At 54.6% G+C, this 12,313-nt stretch overlaps 1 protein-coding gene across 2 annotated transcripts in view; it reads left to right on the top strand.

Moving 5' to 3' along the window:
- PLCG1 (phospholipase C gamma 1) overlaps window positions 1-12,313 on the top strand; it is a 36,443-nt gene that overhangs the window by 11,245 nt on the left and 12,885 nt on the right. For both annotated transcript variants that reach the window (XM_080812891.1, XM_080812890.1), the window contains exons 3-5: window positions 9,528-9,680; window positions 9,795-9,888; window positions 10,091-10,138. In XM_080812891.1, coding sequence (XP_080669017.1) covers window positions 9,528-9,680; window positions 9,795-9,888; window positions 10,091-10,138 — 295 coding nt within the window. The remainder of the gene's footprint in view (window positions 1-9,527; window positions 9,681-9,794; window positions 9,889-10,090; window positions 10,139-12,313) is intronic.

Here is a 12,313-nt window from a genome sequence, read left to right as displayed (position 1 = left end):
GCTAGCCCTGGGGCCTTAAAACTGACAGGTATGGTCCATGGCCTCAAGGAGCTCGTATTCCATTGAGAAGATTGTCAGATACCCTTAAAATGCTCGTAGGGTTCCCACTCATTTAAGTGCTCAGTAAATATGGTTGTGACAAATAAAGCCAGTATTAGGGCTTGTCCAAGGATTAGGTTAGGGATGGTGAGAGAGAGGTGTTAAGGATGGTTTTAAAGTTTCTAGTTTCTGTACCTGTTGGGAGGTGATGCTGTTAGCTGACCCAAGAGGTGTGGCAAGAGACCTGGGTTTTGGTGAAAGACGTGTTGAAGAGTGTGTTTGAGGGAATGTGTTTGGTTTGAGGGGTTGACTTTGAGGTGTTTTTGAGGCGAGCAGGTGGAGGTGGCAAGTAGGCAATTGGACCAAAGGACGTGAAGCTTAGAGGTGGGGACTGCGTTGTCTGTAAGAGGAGGCCATGGAATCTGTGGCATCGATGACTGACTGAGAGGAGGTGGAGCATTAGGGGAAGAGAGGACCTTGGCCTCGGCCTTGACAAAAGCCAATGTGTAATGTGGATAGGCCTGAAGCCCAAGAAGGAGGAGGAAACCAGAAGTCATGAGGGAGAAGCCAAGGGCAGAGCTTCAAGCAGGAGGGAGGGCATGGTCAACCATGTTTATTGCTCTGAAGGTTGGGAAAGAGGAGGATGGAAAAGTGACTTACACTCCGTGTTCTTGTTCTCCAGGGAGCCTGAATATATTGGGGTGGGGGAGGGGCAGACACAAGACATCTAGAAAAAACTTGGACAGCATTAGCCTTCAGTGGAGGCAGAGTGCAAAGGACCTATGCCCTGGGGGCTGACCCGTGAACTACCTGAGGAGTTATTTTGGCCTGGGCAGCAGAGTTGGGGCAAGCCCTTGTCCATAATGCACCGTTGTGGGAAAGGCCCGCTGTGGGCCCAGCGTCCTTACCCCTCTACTGTGAAACTGAATGCCTCCCCCGCCAACAATAAAACTGCTCCATTGGTGCCTTGGCTTCCACGATCCCCTCTGCCTGACATGACCCTCCAGACCTGCCTTCTGCAGAGCAGTCTGAGAAATCCCAAGGAGCACTGCTCACTTTCTCTGTGCTCCCAGCACCACAGACATCTCCCTGTTGTTCCACCTTTGCACGACCTCATGGTTATCTGCTTCCCCATCTGTTTCCTCCACCAGCCCGGGGCTTTTCTGAAGGGCAGGAACTCAAGTGCCTTATTGATCTCTGTTTACCCAGGACTCAACCCAGGGCCCGACACTGAGGAGATAGGTGACTTAAACGTGTTTGATTAGATGATGGAATGAATGAACTAGCGGTAAGGGGCAACTGCTCAGCTCTCTCCCAGCTTTGAGTTCTTTGGGTGGGGCCTCTTTCCCTTCCTTCCTTTGGGGCCTGAGCATGCTCTTCCTACCTCTGAAATGGGTGGGGTTAGTCTAGTGTCCTAGGCAGGAGGACTGCCTGCCTGGGTGGTTTGAAGGCTCTGGGGCCATGCAGAGGGTCCCAGTTCTGCCATGAACAACTGTGTGATCCTGACAAAACCCTCTGGAGCCTCCATTTTCTCATTGCTCCAAAGAGGAGAGTCATCTAGAATCTAGATGATTCATGTGCTGGCAACAATCCTTTACAGCTGTAACCTGAAGCAGTTAGTACATACGGGTTCAAGGTCCTGTGTAGGAGGACCCCGCAGACCTCCATGCAGCTGTCTGAATGGCCTTTTCCTGTTTATCAAGGTGGGAGAGGGCCAGATGCCCAGTCAGGCCTGGGTGCTCTTCTCGGTCAGGTGTTCAGGGAGCAGTGACTGATGAAACCCCAGCCAGAAGCGGATGCTGAGCTCTGCCCTGGTACACCCTGGACTCCCAGGATTCAGCCAGGACCCTGGGAAGGGGCTGTGGCCTCTCTCCCCTGCTGCTACACAGGCATGGGAAGGAGAAAAGCCCCATTCTCACCTTTTCTTTGTTGCATGGCCCTCTGACCCCAGGTCTCCCAGCCTCCAACCTCGTCTATAAAATGGAGGTAGATAGCTCCCCACCCCTCTGCTTTTGACTTCCTCTCTGGTGAGATCTGGGAGCTGCTTCTGATGGCTTCTGTTGGAGGATAGGAGGGGGGAGTTCATAGTCTCAGAATAGAGAGGGGAATGGAAGGCGGGGGAGGAGGGGTCTCTCACTCCTTCCAGAGCCCTTGCGCAGCATGGAAACCGCTGGCCGGTCCAGTGCCCCTCATTCCAGCTGTGTTAGGTTCTTTTCCCACTTGTGCCCAGGTTCTGTCCTTTCCTCTCCTTGGGTCACCTCCATCTTTCCCTTCAGAGGTCTGACGACTCTTTTTAAAAGCTGTGTTTTCTAGTCGGTACAGCTACTCTGGGGGCAGAGCCCCTTTGTCTTTGGCTCCCTCTGAAGGGGGCTCTTGGGTGCAGTGCCTACTCTACCCTTGGGGCATCGTGCAGGAACCTGTGTAAGGGTGGCAGGGGGAAAGGGCCAGGAATTGGCCACAGAGCGTTTCCCTTGTGGCTTCCTTTCTCTGTGTCGGCATCCTTTGAGGGAGAAGGCTCAGCTCCATTCGTGCTCCCTTGCCCTGGGTGTGTAGTCTTTGGAGGGTGATGAAAGGGGGCTGACTTGAGGGGTGGGGGCAGCCGGGAATGGCCCATTTATTCCACACTGTGCTTGGAGCGGGTTATAATGAGAGAGCATTTGGGGGGAAGTTTGTGGGGTTTTGGGGGGGTTTTTGTTTTTGTTTTTTAGTAAGATTTTATTTTTAAGTAATCCCTATACCCAACATGGGGCTCAAACTCATAACCCCCAAATCAGGAGTCACATGCTCTACCAAATGAGCCAAGTGCCCCATTTGGGGGAAGATTTGCACACCTCTCTTGATCCCTGGGACTCGCTTTCTGAATGTCCTGGTGGCCTTGGCTTAGAGCCAAGCAGGGCAGGGTGCTCAGGGAGCCCTGCCTTTTCTACTCCTCAAAGTTCCATTAACTTCCCATGGTTCTCACCAGCTGCAGGAACCTTTGTGCAGGGACTTCCCAGTGTTCCCAGATTGCCCCGACCCCCAGAGGCCATGCCCCCACCCCCATGCTGCAGCCATAACTGGTCCTTCTTTTTTCTGTCCCCTTAGTAAACCTCACCAACTTCTGTATTTGCATATTTGTTGTAGCTCCTCAGCCTTTGTCGACTGCAGCACCTCTTCCAGGAAGCCATCCCTGATACCATCTTTGAGCATCTGTGGCCTTTGCTATCTTTGTTAGATATTGAACTCTGGAATCTAACTTGTGTGTTCATTCCTGCTCTTTAGCACTCTGTATACATTTGGAGGCCTTCCTAGGACCTGAATTTAGGGAATGGATAGAAGAGTTGAACGTAGCTTCTTCCTTCAGGAGCTAGCTCACAGGCCAGTGACCTAGATCCCTGGAAGTACTAGAATGTGACAACAGTGTGGAGCACTGGCTACGCCACCAGCCTGGCACGTGCAGAGGCTTGGAGGGAGGGGCATGGGCTGAGAGCTGATGTCCTGGGGTCCTTGCAGCTCATAGCCTTGCTTGGACTTGGCCTTCTGAGGAAGGCTGGGCTTCCCCCCACCTTCCCCCAGAGCCCTTGCAGGGCTGGACAGCCGGTCCTGGAGGGGATCTGGGGGTTCACATCCCATGAGTTTGGGGTAATGAAAACCTCCAGAGGGGAAGGACCTGTGCAGGCCAGGTAACATTCACTTACCTCTTTCAAGCTCTCTAGATTATAAAACAAAACTCTTCATGTTTACCATGAGTTGAAATTTTTTAAAGTTGCAAATGTAGGTGCATGTATTTCTCTTTGTGTAACTTCTACAGTTTACATCAGTTAGTTTATGTACTTTGTAAAAGGAAGAATGCTCTTCTTTTATTTTTTTTTTAAGATTTTATTTATTCATTCGACAGACAGATCACAAGTAGGCAGAGAGGCAGAGGGGGAAGCAGGTTCCCCGCTGAGCAGAGAGCCCAATGTGGGGCTTGATCCCAGGACTCCGAGATCATGACCCGAGGAAGAATGCTCTTCTTATGAAAAATAGTTCAGGGGCACCTGGGTGGCTCAGTGGGTTAAAGCCTCTGCCTTAAAGGCTCAGGTCATGGTCTCGTGACCTCCCTGCCGCGGCTGTCCTAATGGATGCACTGGGCAGGGGGATGACTGGTGGGGCACTTGTGGCTCAGCTTGATGTCTGGGAGCGGGTGTGGGGCAGGATTCTAAGACCAGAAGCAGCCCTACCCTCAGAAGGACCTTGCACAGACAAGTTCTCTAGGGTCAGGACTTCAGTCCCTTCCCAGACTGTAGGCTGGCTGCCTGTCATTGAGCTTGTCCCTTTCATGGCACCCTCTCCTCACCCAGGGGAGTAGGTGTTGTCCCTGGCTTGGGGACCTACTTTCCTGCAAAGGCAACTTCTGATCTGGCCCTGTGAGCAGCAACACTACTTTTTGCTGCTGTCCAGCTCCCGGCCTCCCAAAATGCTTGGGATGAGTTGTGTGACTCAGATAAGGAAACTGAGGCTCTTAAAGGGAAAGCAGCCACCACTGCTCATACACCCTGAAGGCAGTTGCTTTCCAGGCCTGACTGACCCGGGCACTCTGCTTTGAGTAAGTGCTGATCTCTAGTCTCATGGTCTCTGGCAAGGAATCTGTCCCTGTGCCAAGACAGGAGACAAGGGAGGGTTTCCTTGCCTGGTCCTGCAGGCTCTGGTTTTGCAGATTCAGTCTTGTGGCATTCTGCCTCAATGCTTAGGGCCGGCCGCTGCCACCAGGCAACGCGCGTGTTTTCTTCTGCATAAAAGTCAAAACAGAAACCAGTCCAGGGTTGGGGGTGGTCAAGGCAGGCCAGGCTTGACTCTCGCATGTGAATGTTTTTATGTAGTTGGCTGTTCACATGTGAATGGTAAATGGCTGTCCCACCCCTAATGAAAACCTTCGCTTTTCCCTCACCTGCCAGCGAGGCCCATCTATATGCTTGGAAACAGGATTTGAGAATTGATCTTGGTGACTTCAGTCTGTTGGTCTCCCGTTCTGATACGCATCCTGTGTGAGGTGGTGGGGTGCACATGCCGCCAACTCCTGGTGAGTGTGCAGGTTGGGTGCTGTAGGCTCAGGAAGCCGCCTCTGGCTTAGAGCACAGCTGCAGGCACTGATCTGAGCTCTGGCCTCAGAAGCCCCACGCCTTCATGGTGCCCCATCCCTGCAAGACCCCTTTTTGAGCCAGGGAAATGGCTGCTTGGATTCTTTCCCTTGGGCCGAGACAGCTATGGCCTAGCTTTACCTCTCCTAGGTTTGGGCCCAACCCCAGCAAAGCCCTGGCAGTTGGCTCCAGTTCTCTCCCCTGCTGCTGGCTTCTTTGGGCCTCGAGCTGATGCACTAGGCACACAGGCCAGGGGTCAGTCTCCTTCATATATCAGTGGGATCATTGGTTCCTGACAAGGACCTTACTGTACTAATGGGGAAACAGAGGCCGAAAGAGTGAGGGCCTGCCTAGGACTGCACAGCTAGGGTTTAAGACCTGTGTGGTTCTCCTCTGCTAGGCATGGGCAGCCTTTAGGAAGGGGGATGGTCAGGGCAGGCTTCCTGAAGGAGCAAGAGAGCGCAGGTTGCCATTAGAACCCCCAGACTTCTGCCCAGGGCACCAGGCAATCTGGCCATCAGAAAGTCCTCAGCTCTCAGAGCTGGCCTGTGATGCCGTCCCTGACCCAGCATGGGTAGTCCCTCATTACCCCAAAGCCTCTCGAGGAGGACTGGTGGTTTCTGTATCTTCATGAGAGTATGTGAGTGATTAAATGCCCAGGCACCTTATCTTGTCACTGTCTACTACAGCCGTGTTTGGTGTGGTGGTACACATGCCATTCCTGAAGCATGGGCCTTGGGGACCCGGTCCTTGGAGGAATGAACATACCATGCTTCTGGATGGGCTAAGTTGGCCAGGTCGTGCTGCTGGAACCCCAGGCCCTCTCAGGTTGGAGCGAGCTTGAAGATGGACCTTTGTCATAGGTGAAGGCCTGCACTCTTCTGCTACACAGGAGGCTGGCCTGGCCCCCTGGCTATGGGACCCTGGCCTTTCCCTCAGAGAGTTCCCCTGTCCCACTTGTGTGTCTCCAGCCTAGCAAGGAACTCTCAGTACCCTGGCTTTTCTTTTCCCCAGTGTTCCTTGAATGTTGTTTTCCCATGGTCTGAGTGGGGGATGGGTGCTGGGTCATGGGTCTCTGGGAACGGGGTGCTAGTCTCCTGCTCTTCTAAGCAGTTCTCCTCTCCTCCTGAAGCTCCCAGGTCCTACAAGGGTGTCTGTCCCTGCCCTTCCTGTCCCACTGCAGTTCTGACCCAGACAGCTGGGGTGGCTCGGCCTCCCCCTCCCCCCAGCTAGGGCAGAGGCCATGCCTGTCCCAGGGAGTCTCCTCCCCTGATGGCAGTCCCTGGGGGATCAGCCCTGGCTCTCTCAGAAAAAAGGACCCTTCTGTGTTTGCCTCCCGGGCAAGGAGGATGGGAAGTGGGGTTGGGAGGTGGCATAGGAAATGATTTCTAAGAACGTGGTAGGGCATCTCACCCTGGGGTCCTGTCCTTTCAGCCTCCTGTTGGCTTGATGCACTTGGAGGGCATCAGCACAAGGCTGGCACTTCCTTATGGCGGTGTGGGGTACAAGGGACCAGGTGTGGCCAAGCCAGAGCTTGGGAAGCTTGGACGCCTGGCCTGGAGCTGCTCTGTGTCTGTGTGGTTCCTGTGTTGGGCAGGAGCCCAGTCAGCCTCCAGCCTTGTCTCCGTGGGAATGTGCCCAGGAGTACAGGGCAGGCCAGAGGTTCTCCTGGGTCTTGCTGGTGGTGTGGTGGGGGGGGGGGCGGGGGGCTACATGTGTCCGGCCTCAGGCTTTGAACTGACCCTCCAGCTGCCTGCCAAGCAGTAGCCACGTCATGGGCTGCTTCTCACGATGGGCGGGCAGCTGAGCACTCAGACCCTGGCCTACATGCATTTATGTTTGTGAGGTGGTGTGCCTGTGTGAGAGGTGTGGGAGGGGATGACAGCAGCTCTGCACCGGAAAAGCATACGGGTTTCTGTTTTCAAGGGCAGGGTTTGTGGTTATTCTGCAGTTTCTGATCTGGGCATTTCCCCTGTTCAGCTCCTCCTTCCATCCTTGGAAACTATCTTCTCAGGCTAGGTTTTTGTGAGTCAGTTCCCCCGACCCTCCCCGTTTCTACCTGAGTGTAACTCATTTTAAAAACGCCACTGCCCTTTTGTGGCCCCTCCCCCCACCTGTGTGCCTCCTTTTCTCGTTTGCTCCTTCAGTCCTCCAGCAAGTATTACATGGGCTCTGCCTGGCCTGGGCGGAGATGACGAGTCTCACGTGGTGTCATGAGTCAAGGGCATGATTACCGCAGGAGGCTGCTTCTGAGTTGGGTCTTTGGTGGGAGAGAATGGAGCCTGGGAGGTAGACAGTCCACCCTAGGGGCCGGGATGAAATGGGGGGGACAGGAAGCACTGACTGTTCTTGCTCTTGGTCCGGCTTAGTTTATTTATTTATTTATTTATTTTAAAGGTTTTATTTATTTATTTGACACAGAGAGATCACAAGTAGGCAGAGAGGCAGACAGAGAGAGAGGGGGAAGCAGTCTCCCCGCTGAGCAAAGAGCCCGGTGTGGGGCTCGATCCCAGGACCCTGGGATCATGACCTGAGCCGAAAGCAGAGGCTCAACCCACTGAGCCACCCAGGTGCCCCTCCAGTTAGTTTAGATGGAGCAGAGAAGATGTGAGGGAAGAAGCTGGGAATGTAGATCACTGAGCCTCATCAGGAAGGGTCTTGAAAAGGCCACAGAAGGAACACGTTCTCCGTAGTGAGCAGGAGGAATCAGAACAGTGTTAGAAGGATTCTGAAAACTTAAGAAGAGGGGCTCATTGGTGAGGAGGGTGGGGGCAGGGCTGCTGGCAGGGAAGGCAGGGCTTTTTCAGTGAGAGGACCAGGCCTGAGGGTTTGATGAAGTCGCACGGGAGCAGGGAGAGCAGGGTCCAGTTAAAACCAGTAATGCTGTGGTGGAGAGCTGGGGTTGGGGCTAGAAGCAGTGCCTCTGTTTGAGGTGGGACAGATGGGGTGCAGCTGTGGCTTGGAAGGGGTAGGAAGAGAGCCTGGGGATTTGGGCCCTTTGGGACAATATGGCCTGGGTGGTGCACAGTTTGGACTAGGAGGGCTCTGGGACAGACACTAGCTGGCAACATGCTGGGGCTGCTCCTGGCTCCAGATCTTCCGGGCCAGTCTGGGTTGAGAGCATTAGAAGGGGCTCCAGTGCCAAGGGAGTGCTCAGGGAGAGTCCTCTCTGGTTACTCAGCCAGGATTCTTCTGTTTGAAGAGCTCCTCCCTAAATCTGTCTCATTATCTGACTTGGAAAGTCTGTCGTTCCCCCCTCCCCCATCAAGGATCCCACCCAGCATGGGGGGATCATGTGGATGTGTGGCTGGTGTAAGCCCTTCCCCGTGCTGTGCACTGCACTGCCGGGGCCCTCTCCTGGCCTGGGGTCAGAACCTGTGCCCTTGGTGGACTTTGGGGAGGGAGCAGAGGGAGGGAACCTGCATTGAATGAGCTCCCATGTGCCATATATGGGGCTGGGTACTTTTGGCTTTTAGGACTTTGGATCTTACCAGCACCCTCACTGTTACTTTTACCGGCATTCACACATGAAGGAGTGGGATCAGAGCAGTCACTGTGCTGAGGTCACACAGCTAACGGAAGGTAGAGCTGGGATTCTGCTTCAGGCATTCTGGTCCCAGAGTCCACGCATGTCTTCTCTACCACCCTGCCTTCTAGAGAAATTTAGTCAAGCCCTTGACTTTATATTTGGTAAAAGTGAGACTAGAAGTTAAATGAGTCACTCAGTGTCATCTCCCATGTTAGTGGCCAAGGCAGGTCGTCTGCCATTCAGTCCTGTGTGCTTCCCCGATCCGTGCTGTGTGAAGGCAGGGGAGCACATGCAGGCCCTTGGACAGCCAGGGTGGGAAACATCCCTTTGGATAGCCGCTGCCTTGGGAGACCAGGCCTCTTGCTGAGACTTGCTCGGGGGTGTCTTTGGGGTGGTGGGCCATTCAGGGATGTGTCAGTTCTCCGAGCTTGACCCCTCATTCTTCCCACGGATCCTGAGACACACTTGGGTCTGCCTCCCCCTACCCTGGGATTTTACAATTTGGTTTGTGTATGGAAATGGTCCTCACAGAAGAGCCTTCAGCCCTCCCCAGTTCTCTCTCTAGACTCCAGCTTTTCTCCAGGTCAGAGTGACCTGCCTACATTCTCAGCAAGGGAAGGTACAGAGGCTGGGGCTCCCTGCTCCCCCAGACAGCTCTGCTTCTAGCAGAGGTCTGTCCTCAGACTCAGACTCACTCTCTTGTGTCACCCAGTAGGACTGTGAGTACTCTTGGCTCTGCCCCTCGATGAGGTGTCTCTCTCTGTGGTCCCTCCCTAAGGGGGAGTGAGGAAACCAGGCTGCCTTCATTTCAACACTGACTCAGAGACCCCAGCCTGACCTTGGTCTCTTTACCTTCCTAGTTGACATTCGGGAAATCAAGGAGATTCGCCCAGGGAAGACGTCACGGGATTTTGATCGCTACCAAGAGGACCCTGCTTTCCGACCAGACCAGTCACACTGCTTTGTCATCCTGTACGGGATGGAGTTCCGCCTGAAGACCCTGAGCCTGCAAGGTAGGCGTCACGGGGCTGGAGGGGGTCAGGGCTAGTTCGGGGCAGATAGGCACTGGCTCCAGGCTCAGCGTGGAGTGCATGTCCCCAGCTCACCTCCCTGCCCCTTGATCGCAGCTACATCTGAGGATGAAGTGAACATGTGGATCAAGGGTTTAACGTGGCTGATGGAGGACACACTACAGGCGGCCACGCCTCTGCAGATCGAGAGGTAAGGACCCCGCACCCCCACCCCCCAGCATAGCTCCCCATGAGCTAGCCAGGGGAAGGAGCAGCTTGTGAGGTAAGAGAAAAGGTTCTAGGGAGCAGCGGCAGGGACACAGGCCTTTGTGTGCGCAGACACCGCCTGCTGACCTCCCTGGACCTAGTCTGGCTGGAGAAGTGGCTCTCACTTTAGGCTCCTCTCCCTCCAGGTGGCTGCGGAAGCAGTTCTACTCGGTGGATCGGAATCGTGAGGATCGGTAGGTACCAGGGTGTGGCTCTAGCCCAGCCGGTGGGTTGTGGCAGCCAGAACAGTAGCCATGCCCTGAGCAGCTATCTGGAGAACCAGAGGACTCAGGGGGCCTGTGTCTAGGAGGGCTGAGGGGCAGGCAAGCAGTTTTGGCACAGGTAACTTCCTGCAGAAAGTCCTCTGAGGGCCTTGGTGCAGACTGGTTCCGAGCATCCTGCAGAGCAGGCGATGGTGGCCTTAGTGTGTGAGGGGATGCCTTGAAGCTCACAGCTTTGAGGCCACTGTATGACAGCCAGGGGGGCCAGGGAGAGATGGGGGACAAAGATCAGTTCATGGTGAGGACTTCTGACTGTTGCCGTGAAAGAGCTAGAAAACCACGGAGGGTTTTGAAGGAAGCATCCCGTGACCGGACTTCAGTTGCACCAGACTGTCGGCTGCGGCTGGAGAGTCCAGGGTGGGGCAGAGCCGGCCAGCTTGGTCAGGGAGCTGCTTCAGCGTCTGGATGCGAGATGAGAGGGCGTGGCTTGGGGTGGAGGGCGGTAGTACGTGGTCAGATTTGGACTCTACTGTGTTTTGAAGGTAAGAGTCCAGCAAAACTTCCGAACATTGATTTTAGTGTGCAAGACAAAGAGAGGAGTCCAAGGTAACAGTTAAGCTTTTTGGTTGGAGAATCTGGAAGGGTGGAGTTGCCATTGACGAAGATGGGGAAGGCCATGGGAAAAGCATATCTGGGGGAGCTTAGGGATACATTTGGGCCATATTCAGTTTTATGATACCCTTAGACGTCCAGGTAGAGATGTTGCATTGGCACGTGGGAAGAATGAGTTTAAGGGAGAAGTTGGGGCAGGAGATGTTACCACGGGAACATAAAGATGTTCCTTCCATAAGCCATGAGGCTGGAGATCACCTGATAAATGTAGCAAGCAAAGGGAAGAGGGCCATGACCCCAGGCCACTCGGACACTGGGGATCAGGGAGGTGAGGAGGAGCTAGCCAGGGGAAGGAGCAGCTTGTGAGGTAAGAGAAAAACTTGGAGGGTGGAGTTTTGGAAGCTTGGAGAGGAGGGGGTGGTGAGCTGTGCCAGGCCTCACCAGGTATGGACTTGACAGCACAGAGGTTTTGGTGACCTTGAGGAGAGAGAGCGGTGTTCAGGGAAGGAAAGGGAGCATGGATGGTTCCTTCAGGGTGCTGCTGTGCAGGAGAGCAGAGAAGGGAGTGGTCGCTAGAGAGGTCAGCAGGGTCAAGACAGGTGTTTTGGTGGAACGGATAATAGCTTGCTTGTAGTGCTGATGGCAGAGAGTTGAGAGAGAGTTTGGTGATGCAGCATTTCCTAACCTGGAGAGCAAGGACCCTGAGCGCCTTGCTTCTGGGCACCTGGGGGTCAGATGAGCTGGCACGGGCAGAAGCAGTACCTGCTGAAGCATACTTGCCAGTAGCGGCCAGGGCCATGTGGTACAAGACTGAATTCTGGAAGGGAGTGTTGGTGCTGTCTGCCAGGCTCTTGGGCAGGAGGAAGAGGGATGCCAACCCTCCCCTCCCTGACACCAGCCTCCAGGAGAGAAGGCTTCCCTTTCCCCCATCTTTTCCATCCTTTTGCCAGGCAGTGTCCCTTAGTCCCACATCCTGGGCAGGGCACCCCTCGAGGGCAGGGACACTTCCCTGTCAGACTCCGGGGGAGTGCCCAGTTGCCAGCAGTGATATTTTGTCAAGCAGGATCCCCTCTGGCTACCACCCCCCTCCAACCCCTACCCCGTGCTGGGTACTGAGACACAAACTCCCAGCATTCCAGGGTAGCGGGTCAGGACTCCCTGTGGAGCTGCCCCCAGGGAGTATGTGAGTGAGCTGTGTGGGGCCTGGAGGCTCACAGGGGAAGGCTGCCTCCTGTGTCTGGGTGAGCCAACAGCCCCTAGGATTGCTGGGGGGCCAGAGGTATAGGCTTGACCACTGAGACCTAAAGATTGGCTCCCCTCCCCCATGCCTGACCCACTTCACTGAGCCTGTTCACTCCTTTCTTGCCAGAATCATGGCCTTTTTCTTTGCCCAGATGAGGAAACTGAGCCCTAGAGAAAGGAGGGGACTTCCTTTGGTCACCCCAAGGGTTCTGATTTAGCCCCCTCAGGACTCCAGGTGCCAGGAGTAGTGCTTAGCTGTACAGCCCAGATGGACTGAGTCCCAGATGGACTCAG

Source organism: Martes martes (genome assembly GCF_963455335.1).
Source record: "Martes martes genome assembly, chromosome: 9".
Taxonomy (NCBI): Eukaryota; Metazoa; Chordata; class Mammalia; order Carnivora; family Mustelidae; genus Martes; species Martes martes.
This window is presented reverse-complemented; position numbering and strand designations above follow the sequence as displayed.